Source organism: Engystomops pustulosus, chromosome 4 (assembly GCF_040894005.1).
Source record: "Engystomops pustulosus chromosome 4, aEngPut4.maternal, whole genome shotgun sequence".
Lineage (NCBI taxonomy): Eukaryota > Metazoa > Chordata > Amphibia > Anura > Leptodactylidae > Engystomops > Engystomops pustulosus.
In genome coordinates, this window is record NC_092414.1 from 161,098,874 (window position 1) to 161,120,167 (window position 21,294).

The following is a 21,294-nucleotide window of genomic DNA, read 5'->3' on the forward strand; positions in this document are numbered from 1 at the left end:
GTAGATGTCCTTTAAATCTGCAATTTAATCCATTTTCAGTTTGTGTTGTGCTAGAAATGTATCCCTAGTCATTTTTTCATTAAAAAAAATCCCATAGAAAATAATAAGCACTAATACTGACTTTCCACACATATGTGTATGTCTGTATGTGTATGTGTGTGTATATATATATATGAGTGTGTGTATATATATGTGTGTGTGTGTATATATATATATATGTATATGTATATAGAGTGTATATATATATATGTATATATATATATATGTATATATATATGTGTATATATAATCTATACAGGCAGTCCCCCACTTAAAACCACCCCACTTACAGATGACTCCTAGTTAGAAACAGCCCTCTGGATGTTGGTAATTTACTGTACTTTAGCCGTAGGTTAGAATGATCAGCTGTAACAGTTAACACAGGGGTCTGTAATTAAGCTTTATTGTTGGAAGGCTATATACTACAGGGGGCTGGCAGGCTATATAGTACTGAGGGCTGGCAGGCTATATAGTACTGAGGGCTGGCAGGCTATATAGTACTGAGGGCAGGCAGGCTATATTCTACTGGGGGCTGGAAAGCTATATACTACTGGGGGCTGGAAGGCTACATACTACAGGGGGCTGGAAGGCTACATACTACAGGGGGCTGGCTGGCTATATACTACAGGGACTGGCTGGCTATATACTACAGGGGACTGGCAGGCTATATACTACAGGGGGCTGGCAGGCTATATACTACAGGGGGCTGGCAGGCTATATACTACAGGGGGCTGGCAGGCTATATACTACAGGGGACTGGCAGGCTATATACTACAGGGGGCTGGCAGGCTTAATACTACAGGGGGCTGTGACCAATGCATTTCTCACCCTCGGCTTATATTCGAATTAATGGGATTTCCCAGGTTTGGTGGTAAAATTAGGGGTCTCGGCTTATACTCGAGTATATACGGTATAAAAATACATATGTATAAAATATACTATGAAGGCTAAGGTTTTAAAGTAGCAGTTCACGGTGTGTTTATATATATATATATATATATATATATATATATATATATATATATATATATATATATATATATATATATATATATATATTATATGTAATATTTTGCCAAACTCCAGGCAGAGTTATTAATATATATTTTTTTTATTATGAACATTTCCTTAAGCCTTGTGAGCGTATACTCTGATATCGCTCTTTGCCTGGTTTTGCTTTCTCCTTCTTGGGAGCGCTGTCGAGTTTTTCTTCTTGATGCTCATGACTGAAATGGATTTAAGTGTTTTTTCCTCTGTCCTAACTAATGGTTTCTTAGAGTGCCAACCATAACTAAGAAAACCTGCAAGCTACGTTTCTGATGATTGATGACTCCTGTAAATGGCCTCTGTCACTGTACTGGTAAAAATAGCAGAGCTAATGTTTTCCATGGAGATTTGTCATTTCTGTGGCCTGCAGCCTGTTTCTAGATGTGTGTGGAGAACCATAATGAATAGAACATACACACAGTCTTCACTCTGGGTTTATGGAGCAGATTCATCCTGCGTTTAGGAATAATTATTGTCTGCTGGTGTCTAGGTATGTTACACAGTTATTCTGACAATCATTATGAAACTTATAATATAGCCACTTTTACTTCTTAAGACAGTCCTATATTAGACTATTTATCAAAGAGTCCCTTGCCAGGACAATATTTTGGCTATGGGTCACCTCCACCACAACTGTACATTGTGGTGTGCAAATATACCATCACGCTGTACAGTTACCCCTCAATTAAAATTAACTTAATCCCTAAACCCACACTCCAGCATGCCCACAAAATATAATTCCTTCATTTGTGCCCCCTCTTATAATGCCCCCTCTCTGTTGGATTCCCACCTAAAATGGCCCCCTTTCTGTAGGCCCAAACATTTGCTCTTATATCTTATAGAATGAGCAGTATTGTACAGTAAAGAATTGTCACATTTTTTCAGTTTTCGGGACTGCCTCACTATGAGAAGGTGTGAACAGATTCAATTTAGATTGATTGCTTCCTATTAGTTTATAATTTTCTTTTCCCTCCGTGTAAGTTCCTGTAGTTTCCGCTTGGTTTATTGCCCTACAGTACATCTCAGTGTAACAACATGACAGCTGCATTAGCGCTAATGATTATAATAATGGGGAATTAGCTACCGGACTGGGCAGTCAAATTACAGACGGTTAAGAAAATGTAATAAGATTTTGTGGGATAATAATCTAATACTTTGTGCCGGCTGACAAATACGAGAGTATTAGCACTGCAGGCTCAGCCTCAAGAATCCGTCTTATTCAATTATCTGTTTTACCCATTTTTATTTTTGTTGTTTATTTTTTTAATACAATGGTGTAATTTTACAGTGATCAGATAGATTTGGTCGAAACTTTTGTCATTGTAATTTTTCCTGCATTTCTTTTTTTTTTTTTATTGTACCATAACTTTTGGACTATTAGACCCACTGTTTATGGGACACACAATTCATGCTACTAAGGGCTGACATACACATGAGACACCTGTATGGCTACATTCACTTATCCTTTCTCTTCCATACACAGCAGCGTATCCCAGTTTATCCCACTGTACCTGTATACAATGGGATAGCTCCTCCCCCAGAAAGCGGAGGAGTGATGTGCAGCTGCCGATCTTCAAGGTGTTTCCCTATTGACAAGAACTCCTACAGTGTATGTTACTGGAGTCCGGGGATGGATGCTGTAGAGCAGCTTCTTCTATAACCTCTAATTGCCTCCACTGAGGGCTTACTGTCATTTAGCAAGGTCCTGTGTTTCCTGCTGGATGTGAAATATACTAAGCAGACAGAGGCAGAAGAGATTCCTTCTACCAGTACAAGTCTAAGGACACATTCAACTTTGTACAATGGCCACCAAACTGTAAAATACTCAGAATGAGACAAAAAAATATGATGTGATTGCCTTTATCTGAAAACAGTTGATCCTTGAATGGAAAGGATATGTCTGGCAGCATCTTGTCTCCAGAGAACCAAAGGATCAGAGAGTCAAGCTCCCAACTTGAGCAATCCTCGTCTCCCTCAAAATCTGTAATTGGGTATAGTTTGGAAAGCGTCAAGATGCCCCTTACACACATTAGATGCTTTTTGTCTTATATGTAGAAGGTCTTAATATGATGAAGGAATCTTATGAGTTTTAGACATGGATAGCCATTTCTTTTCAGGATTTAGCAATGTCTTCCTGGTTAAGGGGTCAGGGTCAAGGATGTGCATGGGTCACTGTCTTGTAAGGAGGGAGTGTTCTTTGCTACCAATACCATGGCAGCTCTATTGGGAGATTAGTGAAGGACAAGGCTTTGAATTTTAGCACCATTGTAAATTCACCTATACAAGAAAATAACAATCTTATAAAACAAACATTTTGTTTTTAGACTATCACATACATAAATTAAAAGTATTCTACTTTTCCAGCCCCGATGTCCTTTGGTTGTGTATTCTTATGTCAGTGTGTAGTTTTTACTCTCACATTTATCACGAGGCCTTCTTTTTGATGTAATATGTATAATGCTGCTGCTTGCTTTTGCTGTTGATCTGTGAATTCCCTGGTGCTTTCAGTATTTCTCGTTCTTTTATAGAGCAAAGGAAAGAAACCTTTATTTGTGCAACTCATCTTGGATAACATGTGGAGTCTTTACGATGCTGTTATGAAAAGGTCAGCGAGGCCCCAGAGCTATAGGTCTCTATGTATACGTGTGTCTGTATGTTTAGGCACTATGCCTACACTACTGATATGCATTGTTTTGTCTCCTAGAGAGAAGGAGAAAATTGACAAAATAGTTTCTTCCTTGGGATTGAAAATTGCTGCTCGAGAATCCCGCCACTCGGACCCCAAGGTGCATGTGAATGCAATTTGTAACCAGTGGCTTCCCATATCACAGGCTGTGCTCAGTATCCTTTTATAGTTACTATGTGGTCACATTATTATCTTCTGTGTTACTCATCATCATTTTCTCTCTTGCAACCAACCAGATAAAATCTTGATAAAAAATGACATGATGCTCTTGTATTAATGTGTCCTATATGTTGATTAGCAATGCTGTCATCTCTGATACATTGTATTGATGATAAGCTACTTTTTTATTCCTGTTTCATGATCTCTGAGAGTAGTGCGGAGCAGATCCACATACACCCCAATTCTCCAGTCTGGGGAATTGTCAGGAACCCTGAAGTAGGTTTCCTACAACGCCACGTATCTGGTTTAAAAGTGTAAGGATCTGTCTTGGAGACTGCCTATGTATGTGACATCATGTTTGACATTGTGTTCATTGGACTCCAGCAAGGAAAGATAAATGCCCAATGATCCATGGCAGGATCAGAAAACGGGCTATACTGCGCAGGAGCTTCCACCCCTCCACTATGTGAGACTAGGGGGATTAGGGAAGCGCCAAAGGAACAGGGGAGAGAATCAGATCCTGTGAAGCTACTGCGCGGAGGGGCTCTGGTGACCTCCCACTGTGTCTTTTTGGCTCATTAGCATATTCCAATGAAGATTCTTAAATATACTCGGGATTATAAAATAACACTAATTCACTGTTATTAACAAAAATACAGCATTTTACAAATATAATTCCAAACCATCTCTATAAGTCCTGGTGTTTACAATTTTGGTTGCCCCAGGATCCAACCGTAATTCTTCTGAAAATGGTCACATTCTTCTAATGGCGCTTATTTCAACCTGGGGGTCCAGACACCGGAGGTGGTCGAAAGACCAAAACACAGGGGTTGCCTAAAGCCACCGGCTAAAGGGCCTGTGATGATCACATGACCCTCTGGCTTCTCAATCACATACAGCACGGCTGCTGAGGAGGGGGGACAAAGATGGAGGACTAAATCTGTGGGGATCCTGGGCAAGATCTGGGGAGGGGATTCTTTGTTGTGGGGGGGGGGGGCAGATTTTGGAGGGGTTTGTTGTGGAGGGGGGGGCAGATCTGGGAGGGAATTTTGTGTTGTGGAGAAGGGGGTATGACAAGACCAGGGGGTGGGATTCTGTTTAAGGAGGGAGCTAAAACATCAATAAAACTGAGTAAAATTGTAAAGTAAGGATGTAAAAAAATGATCTTTATTGTGTGAATGGAATTAAGCAAATTTTATAGATGTGTCCGCTATCAGTATGCTGTGGATTTTTTAAATTTTTTGAGGATAGCATGCTGACCCATTGATGTCTATGTGTCTGTTCACATTTCCATTTTTTATTTTAACAGATTTATTTTAACAGGCCATGAGAAAAAAAATTGCAGCTTGCACAATTTTATTCTCACATGTTGACCACTGACCTTTTATAGAAGTCAATGGAGCCGCAAAATAAATGGACAGCGCACAGATGACATCCGCATGAGGTCCGTTTTTTGTCTCAAGTGTCACCTGTCTGTTTTTTTTCTTTTGCGCACGGGAAAAAAAACGGATTAGAAAACAAACGATGCTGCTATTACACATCCATATTTTTTGTGAGGCTTTACTCTGAATTTAGTTATGCAGTGAAACATTAAAAGAAACGTTCAATTATAACCTGCTAATAACACACAGGATATAACTTTGTCATCTATTATTATATATCACTGTTGCTTTATAAAGATGATAATCTTGTGACCATCCCATTCACAGGAATGGCTGATTTTGTGCGCTGGGTGGTAATTTGGATACATTAAAAGTCAAGCTCACCGTGTCTTCATTTTTAGAACTTGTTCATGCACCAAATATTTACCTAATTCTGTATGTAGATTAATTTTCAGTGGTGAACATATGCTTCTAATAATGTTTAATATTAAATAAGCAGCGAGTACAGCTTTTAGTTGTAATATATTGTAGCCCCTGGTTGTAGCCTTGCACTTAATAATTGCGGTGTTTTTCCAGCCCGGAGCACATTAAGCAGGTTTGCACTATACTGGGGCTGTGTTTTATGTAAGCCTATATAACCTCTATGGTGCGGCCAGCGTGTGCCAACTACAAGTGAGTACATCAATTCAACTGAAATAACTTGGCTGTGGCACCGACTAACAAAGGTTAGACACATTTTCTCTCTATGTTTGGCAGAGAGGATTTTCCGCACTTATCTAGAAAATGAATGATAGAAGTCTGTGTTAACAGCTGGTGTTATTAAAATATAAATTTTCTGCCACTAAATCTTAGCAGCACGCCAGTCCGCAGTCTGGATGGAACTGCAGCTACTGCCAGACCTATTCCATAATTAAACTCTTACTTTTCTTATTTTTTTTCTCTTCCCTCTGTTATCAGTGTTTGTCGGTTAATCCTAGTATATGAATATCTTGGGTTGGGAGTTTTGGATGTGCCAGTGTAATTGGGGATATGCAAGGACAGGATACCAGCAATGGCACACAGACAGTGCCCTTGGAGATTGTGTTACAAAAGTGGAGCACTTGCTAACGATAATTGAGCTGAAAAATAATCATTCATAAATGTGACTTGAGTTACAGTGTCCATTTTAAGTCCTGGTCAGAGTTATAGATCATATAAGGGCATATTTGATACCTGACTTCTTAGACGGACACTGTATACATGTTACAGGTCACCTTCAGTTAACTAAGTTGTTCATGCTTCTTGGTTGTGATATTCATACCTTTTACTTTTTTTCAGAAGCCCGATGATATGTATTCTGCTTGCTCTTATTTTCAGATATTACTTTCCCAGTGATGAATGCTGAATTTTTGAGTAGTGTGCAATTTCACCCTTTCTCCTTGGCAGACTCTGCAAGGGTATCTCCTTTCTCTGTCCACTCCTATGAAGGCTTCTCTCACTCCAACATGCAGCAGGGAACCTATCAGCGGGAATTGACCTAAGAAACCACTTCCATTATGTTGTCAAGCAGCTTAACATCTTTCAGATCATGATCCTTTCATGGACCAGTATGTAGGCATCATCCAGAACATCAACTTTGAAGTTAGATGCACATTAGGTGTATAAAGTTGTGGATGCTGAGCGTTTTGCACTGAAGTCAAGTTCCCCTGTCTAAGAATACCCTCTTTCTGTATTTGTTGCCTATATGTCCAGGATCATCACTAATTGTTTCTCTTGAAGTCTTGTACTTAAAGAGGACCTGTAATCCTCAAAAACGGCACTAGGTGCTGCTTACCAAAGTAAGCAGCTCCTAGTGCTAAAACAGACGCAGCAGTGTTACACTGCCGCACTGTTATCCGAAACCTCAGATAACGCTAGCAGACTCTGCTGTGCTGTACACTGGAAACGCCGGACCACTCTCAAAGCCCCGCTCACTCCAAAGGCCGGTGGTGACTGCCGCGCATACCCACCCCCCTCATGAATGTGCCGGTCCGCTTTGAGAGCAGTCCAGCGTTTCTAGTGTACAGCACAGCAATGTTTGTTAGTGTTATCAGAGGTTTCCGATAATGCTAGCAGTGTAACACTGCTGCTTCTCCATCTCCATGACTTTATACAACAAACTTCAAAGTTCATTTTCTGCATGATGCCACAACTCTGGGCCTTAGAAGGACCAGGGTCTACATGACAACATAGTGGTAGTGTATCGGGTCAATTTCTGCTGACAAGTTCCCTTTAATGGGTATTCGTAAAATCAAAAGTTTCCAAACACTTTTCTCTCAGAATGTTATTTGAAAGAAATTAAGTTTTTCATAATCAAGACATTGGGGGTCATTTACTAAGGGCCCGATTCGCGGTTTCCCGACGTGTTACCCGAATATTTCCGTTTTGCGCCGATTGTACCTGAATTGCCCCGGGTTTTTGGCGCACGCGATCGGAATTTGGCGCATCGGCGCCGGCATGCGCGCGACGGAAATCGGGGGGCGTGGCCGAACGAAAACCCGACGGATTCGGAAAAACCGCCGCATTTAAAAAAAAAATTGTGTCGCGAAAATTTCACTCACCTTCATCCTGGGTAGGCCGGTGTATTTCGAGGCATTCCAGCGGACTTCAGCGCAGCAGCGCCACCTGGTGGACGGCGGAGGAACTGCATTGATGAATCCCGGCCGGACCCGAATCCAGCGCAGAGAACGCGCCGCTGGATCGCGAACGGACCAGGTAAGTAAATGTGCCCCATTGTCTCTGACAGAAAATGCCCACTTCTGTCACGGGTCAGGCTTCTATACATACCCACACTGCTAATGAGCTATAAATATTACAGCCGATTTTTGTAATGCATCTCAGGTGGGATTGGAAACTTTGTATCAGCAAGTAGTATAGAGCAGTGAGCCACAAGGACCCATGTTATTAGAGTGAGGAGTTGCTTAGCCTAAACACATCAATAGCAACCTTTTTCATTACAGGAACAAAATATAGGTGCACACATTGCAAGTGGTATTAAATCTACTCTGGAGTAGATGTAAACTTAGCCTGATACCGTTAAATTATTTTATTTATACATTTTTATATTGCATTCATTCTTATTTTATATACTTAGTCTATATGTTCTAGTAACTGACATCTCTTGTTATTTTCTATTGTGAATTTCTTGTTATTTCTCTAACCATATCTATAAGGCATGGTGTGCAAGAAGCTTCCCAGTCCACTAGATATATCAGTGGAAAGAGTGGAGAAGCTTCTGTGTGGGAGCTCAAGACTGTTTGACTCTCTGCCTCCTGAAACTCAACAGCTTAAAGAAGGTAAGTTGTATTCATTCTACTTTATGCAGTTTTTATTGCAATCTCTCATTTAGTGGTCCGTCTGCGTGGTCTTGACTTTATGCCACTCTGTGGACATCAGTGGGAGGCATCAAAGGAGTAAACCTAGTAAAAGATATTAGCTGATGTCTATAGGTTGGTGGCAACAATGTGACATGGGAAATCCAGGCGAATGGTGAAACACAGAGATAGGAGACCGCCTTCATAGGATCTAGCAAACTGTTAGGAGAAATTGACATAGTAGACCACTTCCAGTATGTTGGAGGTTGTCTAGTATGCTGGCATCATCCAGGAAATGGACCTCTCCTTGGTGGAGAGTCTACAACTGAAGTCAAACTCGCTTGCTTCAGAACGTCTCCTTACTGTGAATAACATCATTTACTAGGCTTATGGAGAACAGGTTAGTGATGTCCCCAGACACTGAGCTCTCTATCCTTAGGCAGGGAGAGCTTGACTTCATTGCTAAACTTTCTGTAAACGACTTTAAATAACCATTTAAATTCTTATTTCAAAGTTGATTTTCTATATCAAGCCATTGCACTGAGGCATGAGAGAAACAGGATCTGCAAAGTATTTAGGTGCTTGACACATGCTGGTAGTGGTTTAGTCGTTTCCCTTTAAACAGCTTATAGGAACAGTGACAGTCTGCTGTACTAGAATTTATTGTAGGACCAACATGCCCCTCAAGCAAGAACTGTAGCACGGCGCCCACCGCCCAAAACAACAGATGCATTTTATTCTTCACATAAAGATATCTGTCTATGGTCTGAGAGATTTTCCATTGTGGAGAATTATTCTAAAAGAACATGTAGTGATAGAGATAAGTCTGCAATTCTCAATGCAGCCTAATTTTATTTAATTTACAACTTGAAGGGAACCTGTCACCAGTAATGTGATTTTCAGCTGGTGACAGCCTGTGCTATGCTGATTTTAAAAATGCCTTTGTGAGGATTTTTAATAATTTCATTAGGTTATATTAGTATAAATTACATTACCCGGCTCCCTGCCAGCAGCATGTGGTGAGTCTCGGAGGGAGGGGGGCAACTGCAGCCTGTTTGTGCCTGTGTCAGACTTCCCTCTTTATCACTTATGCAGCTCCCTCCCCACTTCCTGTCATGTGTGTTAAGCAGGCAGGGGACGGAGTGAAATGGTGTGGAGGAGAGGAAGAATGTATGAGGAGATACAGACACATACAGGCTGCCACTTCTCCTCCCCAGGACTCGCCACACTCTGCTGACAGGGAGTCAGGAAATGTATATCAAACTATTATTAACTACTGAAATTATTTCGAATGCTGACAAAGGCATAAGCATAAGTTATTGGATCCTGGTGACAGGTTCGCTTTAAGCAGATCTATTACATCTTCCTATCTATGGAATACAAGGACTGCTTGACACCCAGTTATTTCCTATTCATCATATTTGTGTACTGTAGTTGGTCACGGCAGCTAGGACTTGTCTGTCCTTTCCATCGGGGGCATCATTTGTGTTCTTTATAGCTGCCGAGGGAATCTCCAGGCCATCTTGTATCAAACCCGCCCGTGTATTGCAGATGTAATTGAGCTATTACTAGTTCAATGGATTGTTTATTGTCCTTGTAAAAAGAATCATTGGCTTCAGTTTGTTTTTATGAGCTGCGGCACAAAGGGGCTTATTTTGTGCTGTTTGAATGTGTTGAGGTGCTTATGCACAATGTATTGGAAAATGTGCTGCTACGGAGTCCAGGGTTCTTCCCTGAGAATTACCTAAATGCGTAAAACCACAGGGATGGACCTTTCTCCCCGCTGAGGACAAATCTCTAGACACAAGCCTTCCTTTCAGCATCGAATTCCTTAGTACAGGGAATAAGACATTGGTTCCCACTCATTTCTTGTAAACACATGGGCTTACCTTACAAATAGAGAACATTAGACGGATTGATTTGTTGTTTTCCATGTAAAGCTTCCCGTTAAGTCTCCGCTGGACAGTTATTGAACTCCTAAACCATTTTGTTGGGCTATATCGTGCATTGCATTGTGTTGTCAGTGGTTCTTATGATGAGCTCTTTGTTATTCTGTAAATTGTTAAAGGGAGACAGTAACATTACATGACAGGGCATTAGATCTTTTCTCTTAAGAGGTTTTTCTAATGTTATAACAATGGCTTAATATTGAGAAATATAATTTGTATCCTCTATGCAAATTAGCAGTTTTAAGCGGAAGGTTAACTTGCGGAAGAATTTAAGGTCTCCATGCCCTAGGTTATCCCCTCTGATGCCCTAGATGGCCCCATCACTGCCTTTCCTCCACACAGGCCTGATGTCACCATCATGCCCCCTGCAAATCATTTGCCTGCACTTTGCTCTGGTGTCATTCCTCCATTAAGCTAAACTGAACTGGAGACCTTTGGTATAACTGTGTGACACACTTGCTCTCTAGAGCATATGCAATCAAGTGTTCTCTTTGTAAGGCTATATTCACACTGCCGTTGCCCGCCCGCCCGTACCGTACCGGGCAACGGCAGTGTACGGGGAGAGGAGGAGGAGGTGAGCTCAGCTCACCCCAGCCCCTCTCCATAGAAACCTATGGTGCACGGCGCCGTATTACGGGAAAAGATAGGACAGGTCCTATCTTTTTCCCGGGTACGGAACGGTACGGTGCCGCACGTGTGCTGCACTGTACCGCTCCCATAGGGTGCCGTGCGCCCATTGCTGCCTATGGGGGACGTATATCGGCCGTATATACGTCGGCCGTATATACGTCCCCCATACGTTAGTGTGAATGTAGCGTTAGTAACAGAAAGCATTTATATTCCAGGATTATAGCTGCACTGGCCCTCCCCTCTGCTCAGAGTAAGAGTATTAGCATTTTGGTTGGATATTACAGCAGAAGGGAGTATCTGATTTAAAAGCTCTGTTAAAGCATGCCTACTTTTTAAGGGGCTATTCCCACGCAGACAAGATTTTTAAATATGCTCAGGATAACAAAATAACACATTTTCTAATTCACTGTTATTAACAAAACTACAGCATTTCACAGATATAATACCAACCTGTCTCTTTCATTCTTGGTGTTTGTAATTTAGTTTGCTCCTGGATCCAACCGTAAATCTTCTGACTATTGTCGGATGCTTGAATAGCTTCTCTTGTCAGCACGGCTGCAGTGCTCTCTGCCTATTGCCCCTCACCCCCTGCATTACAAGACCAGCTCAGACAGAGACACGTTATGCTGGCAAGCAGCAGCATGCAGAGACTTACTCTACAAGCTACAGACAGATAAGGTCTTTATCCGGTAGAGAGGCATATAGAGCTAACTCTGTGTTGTAGGTGAGTTAGCAGGGCTGAGAATGTCATTGTGTTTCATATCCATCTCATGGAGCACACAGCAACTCTACTAGAGGGATCATAATGTGTCTGCTTAGAGAGAATTTTACACTGACCATCACTGAGTGATAGGCGCTAAAACAGCAGTCACTATATCGGCAGACTTGATCCGGTCCATGAATTACATCACAATGACCATCATTTAATACTGCACTGCTGACCCTGGGAAAATAAATAAAAACTGCACTGAGGATCCTCCTTTTAAAGGGGTTGTCTGAAGGATGAAAACGTGGCTACTTTCTTCCAAAAACAGCACCTCTTCTGACCATGTTTAGTGCATGACATTGCAACTAAACTCCATCCATCCAAAAGAGGAGGAGCAGCTTTTCTCAATGAAATATTTTCATCCATTATGATCCACACCTGCTTTTGGCTTCAAAAACTACATCTGAAAAACTGAATGTGTGAACCCACCCTCAAGTTTCAAGGGGTTTCCTGGTAAATTAATATCGATTCTAAGAATCGATCATAAATATGAATATCCTTGTAATGTTTTGCATAAAGAACATACAAATAAATACAAATACTGGTATGTGATATTTTATTAAATGGAAGGGGGCATCTTCCTCCCCCTGCCGTTCCCATTTCCCCTGTGTTGATAGCTATTTGAGCAGTTTTCGCTGTCTCTTTAATACTTGGGAAATATATATTAGCTGTTGACCTATAAGCTAATGTGTTATTGTATTTTCTTAGGAATTATTGACCTGATTGCAGTAATACCCAGTATGAGCAGCGTTATTGATCCTTTAATGCACATACATTTACAATGTCAATGTCTTAACTTGTTCTTCTGTGGACACGTCACAGGCACATCACATTTTATAGGATAGAAGGATATCAGCAGTGTTCTGGTTATTGTCCTTGTCTTACCTTTTGTATGAATACACAAGTAGTTAAGCAGACTGTTAATAAGGATGGGACACATTTTTTTTCTGAAATAGTTGTAGTACAGTATTTATTGTTGGTCACTTGGTTCTTCATCTATATGGCAACAGCTATGACCTATAACCAGATCTCACCCATATTGACAGCTGACATCATTTGGATTGCACTGAATGCTTCATCAGAGGATCTGACTCTGGCTCTCTTTCCCTATGCTTTACACTGCAGCCTGGAAAGATTGGCTTCTCTGGAATGGCACATATGAACACAAATCCCCCAGGAAGGCACTGCATGAGAGTGGATTTCTATTAGTTATTAATTAGGCATATCTCTCTTCAGCTGTTTTAAACGTATGCGTCAGATCCTGCGACATGTGCCTGCCCCCTCAGGGTAATTAAAAAAGTGCTATTTTCATTACTTCTGATTTAGCATGTTGGACACTCTACACTCTTTTATACAAGTTTCCCATGTGTCTTTACTGCCTTAAAGGGGTTTACCCATAAACTTTACAGTGTTTACAGTTTATCCCCCTTACTTTACAGTGTTGCGCAGTTTCATTTCTGTTTTAGCTCTTATAACTCAGTGATGGTCAGTGTAAAATTCTAGAGTGAGGGCGGGGACTCTCTAAGCAGATATATTATGAATCCTCAGTGTTATGAGATGCTGTGTGCTGACAATGTGCTTAGATTATCAGGGTACAGGTTTATATGCACTTTTAGCTTCTGAACATTCAACTAGTATCTGACGCATAGAAAAAGGGAGATGAGACAGATCGAAGGTGTAGCTCTGCTACACCTGAGCTATATCACTCACAGAGTGCCTTCCCCCTGGGTAAAGATCTTATATTGCCTGTAGCTTGTAGATTAAGTCTCTGCACACTGCAGCTTGCCGGCAGGTAGTGTTTGTGTGTGAGCTTGTCTTGTAATGGAGGGAAGGGGCAGGAAGCATATAGGAGAAGCTATATATGGGAAGAATCTGCCATGCCGGACCATAGAAAATAGAATATTTACGGTTGGATCCCAGGGAAACGGAAATTGTATACACCAGAACTCGTAGAGACAGACTGTGAAATGCAGTTTTTTGGTTAATAACATTGAATTACAGAGTGTGTTATTTTGTAAACCTGAGTATATTTAAGAATCTTCTCTTTGTACGAATACCCCTTTAATATTTATCCTTTCGTGTACATCAAGTGATTCGGCATTCTTGTACTTTTGTGCTGTGTGCAGACAGTCTCTCCATGATTCTTAGTTTACATGTATGAGCTCAGCAGCATAGAAGGTACTGTAGCAAGAGAGTTATGGCTCGTCCTGTCTCGTCCTGTCTCGTCCTGCCCCTCTCTGTCCCTGACAGTGAGGACAGAAAGTAAAAAGTGAGACACAGTGGGAGAGAAGACGGGCTGGAGAGAGAAAGGTCAGAGAGAGGAAGCCATGTGTATATTCAGAGGGCAGCATGGTGAGAACAGGGAAAGGCTGAAGCTTTCCAAGAAGGCAGCGGCACAGGTCATGCAGAAACATGTCTAATGGATCATATTTATTGAAATGTTGCCAACCCCTTAAATACATAATGGATTTCATACTGCTACTTGCATTGCTGAGGCATCTGCATGTCTGGAATGATGCTGATGGAATAAATTGTAAAAGTTAAGCTCATATAAGAACACACATAACAGGTTTGCACTTAAGATTAGGTTATTATTGGGAGTAAATAACTAATTATTCCTTATACAGGCAGTCCCCGGGTTACATACAAGATAGGGACTGTAGGTTTGTTCTTAAGTTGAATTTGTATGTAAGTCGAAACTGTATATTTTATCATTGTAGTTCCCGACAATTTTTTTTTTTTGCCCCAGTGACAATTGGAGTTTCAAATTTGTTTGCTGTAATAGGACCAAGAATTATCAATAAAGCTTCATTGCAGACAATTTTAAGCTGATTATTGCAGTCTGGGACTATTTTAAAGCATCCAGAGAGCTTCACCAGAGGTCACAGTGGGCAGAGGGGTCTGTCTGTAACTATGGGTTGTCTGTAAGTCGGGTGTCCTTAAGTAGGGGACCGCCTGTAATAGCACTGAGCTGGCGCTGTATAAATCTATTAAAAAGCAGAATAAGCTACAGAATCACTTGTGCTGTGTGATTGTGGCTGTAAATTGAATCTTGGTAACTAAATAAGGCCCCGGTCCTAAGGCCCCTCAGAAATAATTATCTCTGCCAGTACTGGAAGTGCAGACAGGCCCATTGATCACTCCTCAAACTTGACCTGATGTTTTGATACATCTTGTTTTTCTCTCTATCTCAGCTTTTCTGCAGTGTTGCAGTGAGGAAAATGCACCCATTATTGTGTTTGTCTCCAAAATGTTTGCTGTCGATGCAAAAGCTCTACCCAAGAACAAGCAGAGGTAAGAAATTGCAAAGTATTAGCCGTGAGGAGGATTTGTGGGAGGGTACACTCAGGACATGGTGTGGTGCAGAGGATAGTTTTTCAGCTCGGAGATTAGACTGCACATACTTTGGTGCAGAAATTCTGCTTTGCAGTACTGTATGATTAACGTCAATGTGATTTTGAAAAAACAAAGTAGACAATGCATTTATTTAGTGCAGAAAAAATAATGCGCATGAAATCCACAATGAAGTTTTGTATTGATGTGGATTTCACAGAACACAGGTGAAAAAAAGGTTAAAAAACTTCTTTGAATTTGCATACAAATGCACTACACATAACAGATGTGCATGCAGTATACGCATATAAACAGTACATGTTAGGTGTGGATTTACATGTGGTTTTTCAGCATGACTATTTGCAGCGCATGCAGGCTTAGGCTATGTTCAGACCTCATTTTGAATCTATGTTATAAGGATAAGTAGGGGGGGGGGATTCCCAACAATTTAACTATAAAACCCCTTTGGCAATGTGTACAATATTCTCTGTGGGGACATGGGGGAGACAGAAAAAAGGGCTCCTGATGACAGGTTCCCTTTAAAGTGGAGGACTCGGATTTATTGCACGGTAACATCATCCTGTTCCTCCCCTCCGAGAGCTAGAGAAGGAGACATCGGTTGTCGGCTGGTGAGGTTCAGAGTGTTTCCCCCAGGGATGACAGTGTGCTTATATGGACTGTGACATCCATGGGTACCTCCCTGGGTTTCCCACAGTATACAAAGGAGGTCTGCAGGCATATGTCTACAACGGGAACTTTCTTTGCTTCTAGGCTCATTATATGAAAAAAAAAGAGCAGAGCATGTATCCTTATTGTGAAGATTCTAAAATATCAAAAATTGTGATGTTCTTCCTATGTATTGCACAGGAAACGGCAAACCATCAACATTATCACTCGCTGTTACATTTAAGTAACCTGTGATAAATTTGAATAATAGGTGGGAATCTTTTATGTGGCTATTGCTGTACTCAAGCGACAAATGGCTGCCATGTGTAGCTACAAGCATGTGACAGTATCAAATGGAGTGTGAAATGGACTATAAGCTACATGTCTGTTCAGACCACTGATCCCTCTATGCTGGCATATAGCCAGACTCTACCTGGCATATAGCCAGCCTGCCCCCCCCCCCTGTAGTATATAGCAAGCCAGCCCCCCATAGTATATAGCCAGCTAGCCCCCCCCCCCCATTGTATATAGCCATCCAGCCCCCCCCATTGTATATAGCCATCCAGCCCCCCCTTTAGTATATAGCCAGCCACCTCCTGTTGTATAAAGCCAGCCAGGCCCCCCACCCTGTAGTATTTAGCCAGCCAGCCAGCCCCCCCTGTTGTATATAGCCAGCCCCCTTGTAGTATATAGCCAGCCAGCTCCCCCTGGAGAATATAGTCTGGCAGTCCCCAGTATTGCCAGCGCATAAATAAATTACAGTTTATCCAAAAAAAATGTGCTTTATACACGAGTTAATAAAAAAGAAAAGAAAAAACAAATGCTCACCTTCCGGGGGCTCCATGATGTAGTATTATAAGAAACTTAGGTGGTGTGTAACACTCCTCCTCTCAGAACCTATTGCTGTGTCTTTCCTCCATGCTGTACGCTGCAGCTATGTTAACTATGCTACTATGTGTGTGTATAATAAACATTTTTGTGCTACAATTAAAGAGTAAATCTAACCTTAAAGTCAGAATGAGAAGTGTGTTGGTGTCTTTTGCTGAATAATTAATCTCCTAACTTTCATCTCATGGATTCTTATCCCTCATGTTGGAATATCAAATACCTTTAACTCTTAAATGCCATTGACAAATAATGCGAGTGACTGTGAAGCCATATTTCCAGAGTATTCTGTGCAGTGTGCACTAGGTGGCGGTATGTTCCTCCTGTTCCATCTGTATGATGTATGTTTTTGTCTATAAACCCCCAGACTGTGGTGAGCGGCATGACCTCATGGATTAGCGGTAGGGTCATTATCTACTGCTGAGCGCTGCTTTGTGTAGACCACGAGAGTGTTGCCTTCCTGACAGCCTGTAACTTGTATTGACTTCCACCCGGCCTGTTTTTCTATAACCCTTCAGCTCCTAATGGGTACCATGTCCTCTAAACAATTAAAGAGAAAAATACCCTATTTATATCAGTAGTTATTTTTCTTTGAAAACCTTGTGAACCATATGGGAAGAGTTTATTTTGGCTGGGAAGAATTAATCAGAATAATGTCTTTAGTTACCAATTTCTAACCAGTCTCTGCTGTACCATTAACTCCTATGTCTACTACATTTGTGTTCTTGGTCAGGTCATTTATAATCTGGACTTACTTATATATATAAAAAAAATACTGACTTATCTATATATTCTAAAGACCCCTTTATGCTGCCTTATGTAATTTGGGCCTTTTTGCTAAGAGTTGTGTAATATTGGCTTGTATATGGTTATTATATAATGTTCATATTGTTATATGTTCGTATTGTTAGATTGTCTGCACATATAGCGGAATGGCAGTCACTATTCAGTTTTTATTCTGCAATTTTGCTGCCCAAACTATACATCAGAAATTTTTTTAATTATTCCAGCACAATTTTCACAGTTATGTGAAATTTATTGAATAAACAAATTATGTTAAAAACTTTTGAAAGGTAGTGTGGTGTGAATAACATCCAGATTAATATCTCACATTAGTAATATCATATGTGAAATAAAACACTAATAGATATAGTATGACTATGGATTATATTGCATACATCTTAGGAATACAAGCTTAGGAATACAAGTGAAACCAAAATGTACATAATCACATGTATAAAGTTATGTTATTAAAATTTAAGTGGTGCTATATTATTCTGCAAAAGAGGCAGCTCAATAAACCAGATCTTAAAACCTGTTTCCACTGTGGATTTTTTTTCCACAGTATGTATGTGGGAAATCTTTGCATAATACATAACACATGTAGGTTCCCTTAGGTTATGTAATCCATATATTCAACTCCATGTTGCAGCCACTGTAAATATGGTTCTAGTTAAAAAGATTCCTGTCTCCATTGTCATAAATCTGTTCATCCTAATAACATAAGAGACAAATCTATCAAATTTAACTGACAGTTCTACAGTTTTTATCCAGAGGAAGGCATGAACCCTTATAGTATGGACACCAATTATTCTATATTGGGCCATATGCACACAAACATATGCTTGACTGGGCCATAGCCCGGTACAGGAGAGAGGAGGGGATAGATCTCCTCACCCCTCCCCTCTCTATAGAAAGCAAAGCTTAGCTGCTCAGTCACAGTATCCATGGCATCCTTCCTTCTAAAATAAACTTTGAAAGTTCTGCTAATGAGCCTGAGGGGCTACTCTTTGTGATCTGGCTCTATAGACTGTTAGGCTGCATTCGCACTACCGTATGGGGGGAGGGGGCGTATGTACAGCCGCAAGCTTGTGGCCGTACATGCGTCCCCCATAGAGGGCAATGGCCACACGGACCAATATGGTGCACCACGTGTCCGGCTTCGTAGCGCTCTGTACACGGAAAAAAGATAGAACATGTCCTATTTTTCTCCGTGTTATGTCCCGTACGCAATGCATTGCTATGGAGAGGGCAGGGGTCACCACTCCTCCTCTACATGTTGCCGGAAGTATGCCTGCATACGTCAGTGTAACACTGTCTTGCACTCCTCCACAGCACTTGGGCAGTGAGTAGGATGTGAGCATCAGCACACAATGTGATCCAGGGTTCTGCCTTGTGGGGCATGCCCACTTTTCAAAAATATTGGTGTGCAGGTTGGGAAACCCTCAAAAAGCCACTATTTCCTGCCCATGCGCCAGTAATTCGGAAGCACATGGGAAGCATAAAACCTGTTGTGAACAGTGTCTTATAGTGCTAATGCTGGTAGATGAGAAAGTGGACAGAAGGTAACCAGGTGACCGTTGTTTACCTCAGTCCAGCTTTTAGAAATATTCTGTCTTTATTTGCGTCAGACTCTTAGCAGAAGTAATTTATTCCATTGGATATACAACTTGAGATGATGTGTCTTTGGTCTCTGGATACTTGTCATAGCTCTAACCATCTGTCTGAAAGATGATATTAATGAGAAAAGCTCTTAATTATTGCTGAATGATGCCTTATGTAGAAGGTCTGCCTGCTTAATCAGCTGGGGGCTAAAGGGTTAATGACTCTAGCATTCTGCCACGCTGGCAGCGCGCAATTATACAAGCATCGGGGGCACATGTCACAAGTTTATTGGGGCTTCTAATGGCCCGATTGAAGGTACAGCAAATAATTTGCCCGTTCAGAGGGCATGAAGGTGACGCCATCTTGTCACTACAGCTGGGTACAGAAATGTCTGTGATCCTGGAGGTGTCTTTCGTTCCCTTTCTGGTATTATTTCTCAGTATATGCAGTGACAACACATTCTACATTTAGTCATTTCATCTCAGAAACTAAATTGTTCTCATTTATATTCCATTATCTTACTCTTTAAAGCACATGAATTTTAAGATGCGCCGTAGTATCAGTTAATGCACAGAAAACCAAGTGTTTACATAGATAACATTCATCATTGGGTTTGTTTTAGGGGAGGGGGCGCACAGCTCATTTATAAGCCATTACCTCAGAGGAGGAATCGCTTTGGGTTTTACAATGACATCAGATGTGCGATCTTAGTGCTAGTTAGAGAAATGGGGGCACTTAAGTAAATGCAGCTATTTTCTCAAGGCTCTGAAGCGCTGCTTGGCTTCCTGGGGTTGTGAATGAGGCCTGCCGCCTTTCAGTATGGTGTCGCATCATTATATGTGACCAGGGCAAGTGCCACCACTGCTTTCCCCATCATATCACTTATAGAGAACAGCAGGTCTAAAGCACAAAGGGGAAATACATGTGACCCTAACTGAGGAAAACTTAGGCTACATGTTCAACAGTTCCCTGACTTGAAATGTCATTTCCAATCACAGTCTCTCCCCTGAGCTGTCACCGTAGAGAGGTGATATTCGTACATTGATGACTATTTCACCATGCAATTGCTGGTAGTCTGTAGGGTACTAGCAAAGTGGATGAAATATATCTGTGTGGTAATGGACCTGCATTCAAATGATAAAATCTGTGGTGGGAATATGTGGGGATTTTATTCTGCCTTACAAGTGAACCTGTGGTTTATCATGTCACAAACAACGGAGCCACAGTTGTCATTGGCGTGTGTGGTCCGCACTGCTGAAAAGACAGAACAAGCCACAAACATGACCACAAATAGGAGTATTCCCACTCAGGAAGTCGGCATATGCCGGATTGTGGAATACATGAACTGGGAAAACCTATTGATTAGAGTATAAGCCTAGGGTGGGAAACCCATTGGTCACAGCCTTCCCCCAGTATAAAGCCAGCCCCCTATTCCCCAGTAAATAGCCAGCCAGTTCCCTGCCCCCAGTATATATCCAGCAGCCCCCCCAGGTAGTATATAACTAGCTCTTTGTCTCCAGTATATAACCAGCCAGTCCCTTGTATATAGCCAGCACACTGGCTCTAGTATATAGCCAGCCAGATCCCTACCCCCAGTATTTACCCCACGCCGATGGTATATAGACAGAGCACTACCTCCAGTATATAGCCAGCCAGCTAGTCCCCAGTATATAGCCAATCCCTTGCCCCCTATATATAGCCAGCCCCTGCAAGCCAAGATCTAGAAATCTGTGAGGAATTGATACAGAAAGTATATTGTAAAACTGTAACTTTTTATAATCCAAACAATAACATTCATTTGCCATAATGGGGATATCCTTTTAACTCCTTGACGCTCTGCGCCGTAGCTCTACGGCGCAGAGGTATAAGGGATGTATGAAGAGGGCTCACGGGCTGAGTCCTCTTCATACAAAGGTGGGGGTTTTTGCAAAATGCATAAAACCCCCACCGCTAATAACCGCGGTCGGTGCTAGCACCGATCGCGGCTATTAACCCCCCCGTTGCCCCCGGCAAAGTCGCCGGCGGCATTTAAAAG

The 21,294-nt window shown here is 41.5% G+C and overlaps 1 protein-coding gene across 4 annotated transcripts in view; it reads left to right on the forward strand.

Annotated features, from left to right (window-relative positions):
• EFL1 (elongation factor like GTPase 1) overlaps positions 1-21,294 on the forward strand; it is a 177,741-nt gene that overhangs the window by 15,937 nt on the left and 140,510 nt on the right. For all 4 annotated transcript variants that reach the window (XM_072148346.1, XM_072148347.1, XM_072148348.1 and 1 more), the window contains exons 9-12: positions 3,615-3,691; positions 3,791-3,927; positions 8,505-8,627; positions 15,185-15,284. In XM_072148346.1, the coding sequence (XP_072004447.1) occupies positions 3,615-3,691; positions 3,791-3,927; positions 8,505-8,627; positions 15,185-15,284 (437 nt within the window). The remainder of the gene's footprint in view (positions 1-3,614; positions 3,692-3,790; positions 3,928-8,504; positions 8,628-15,184; positions 15,285-21,294) is intronic.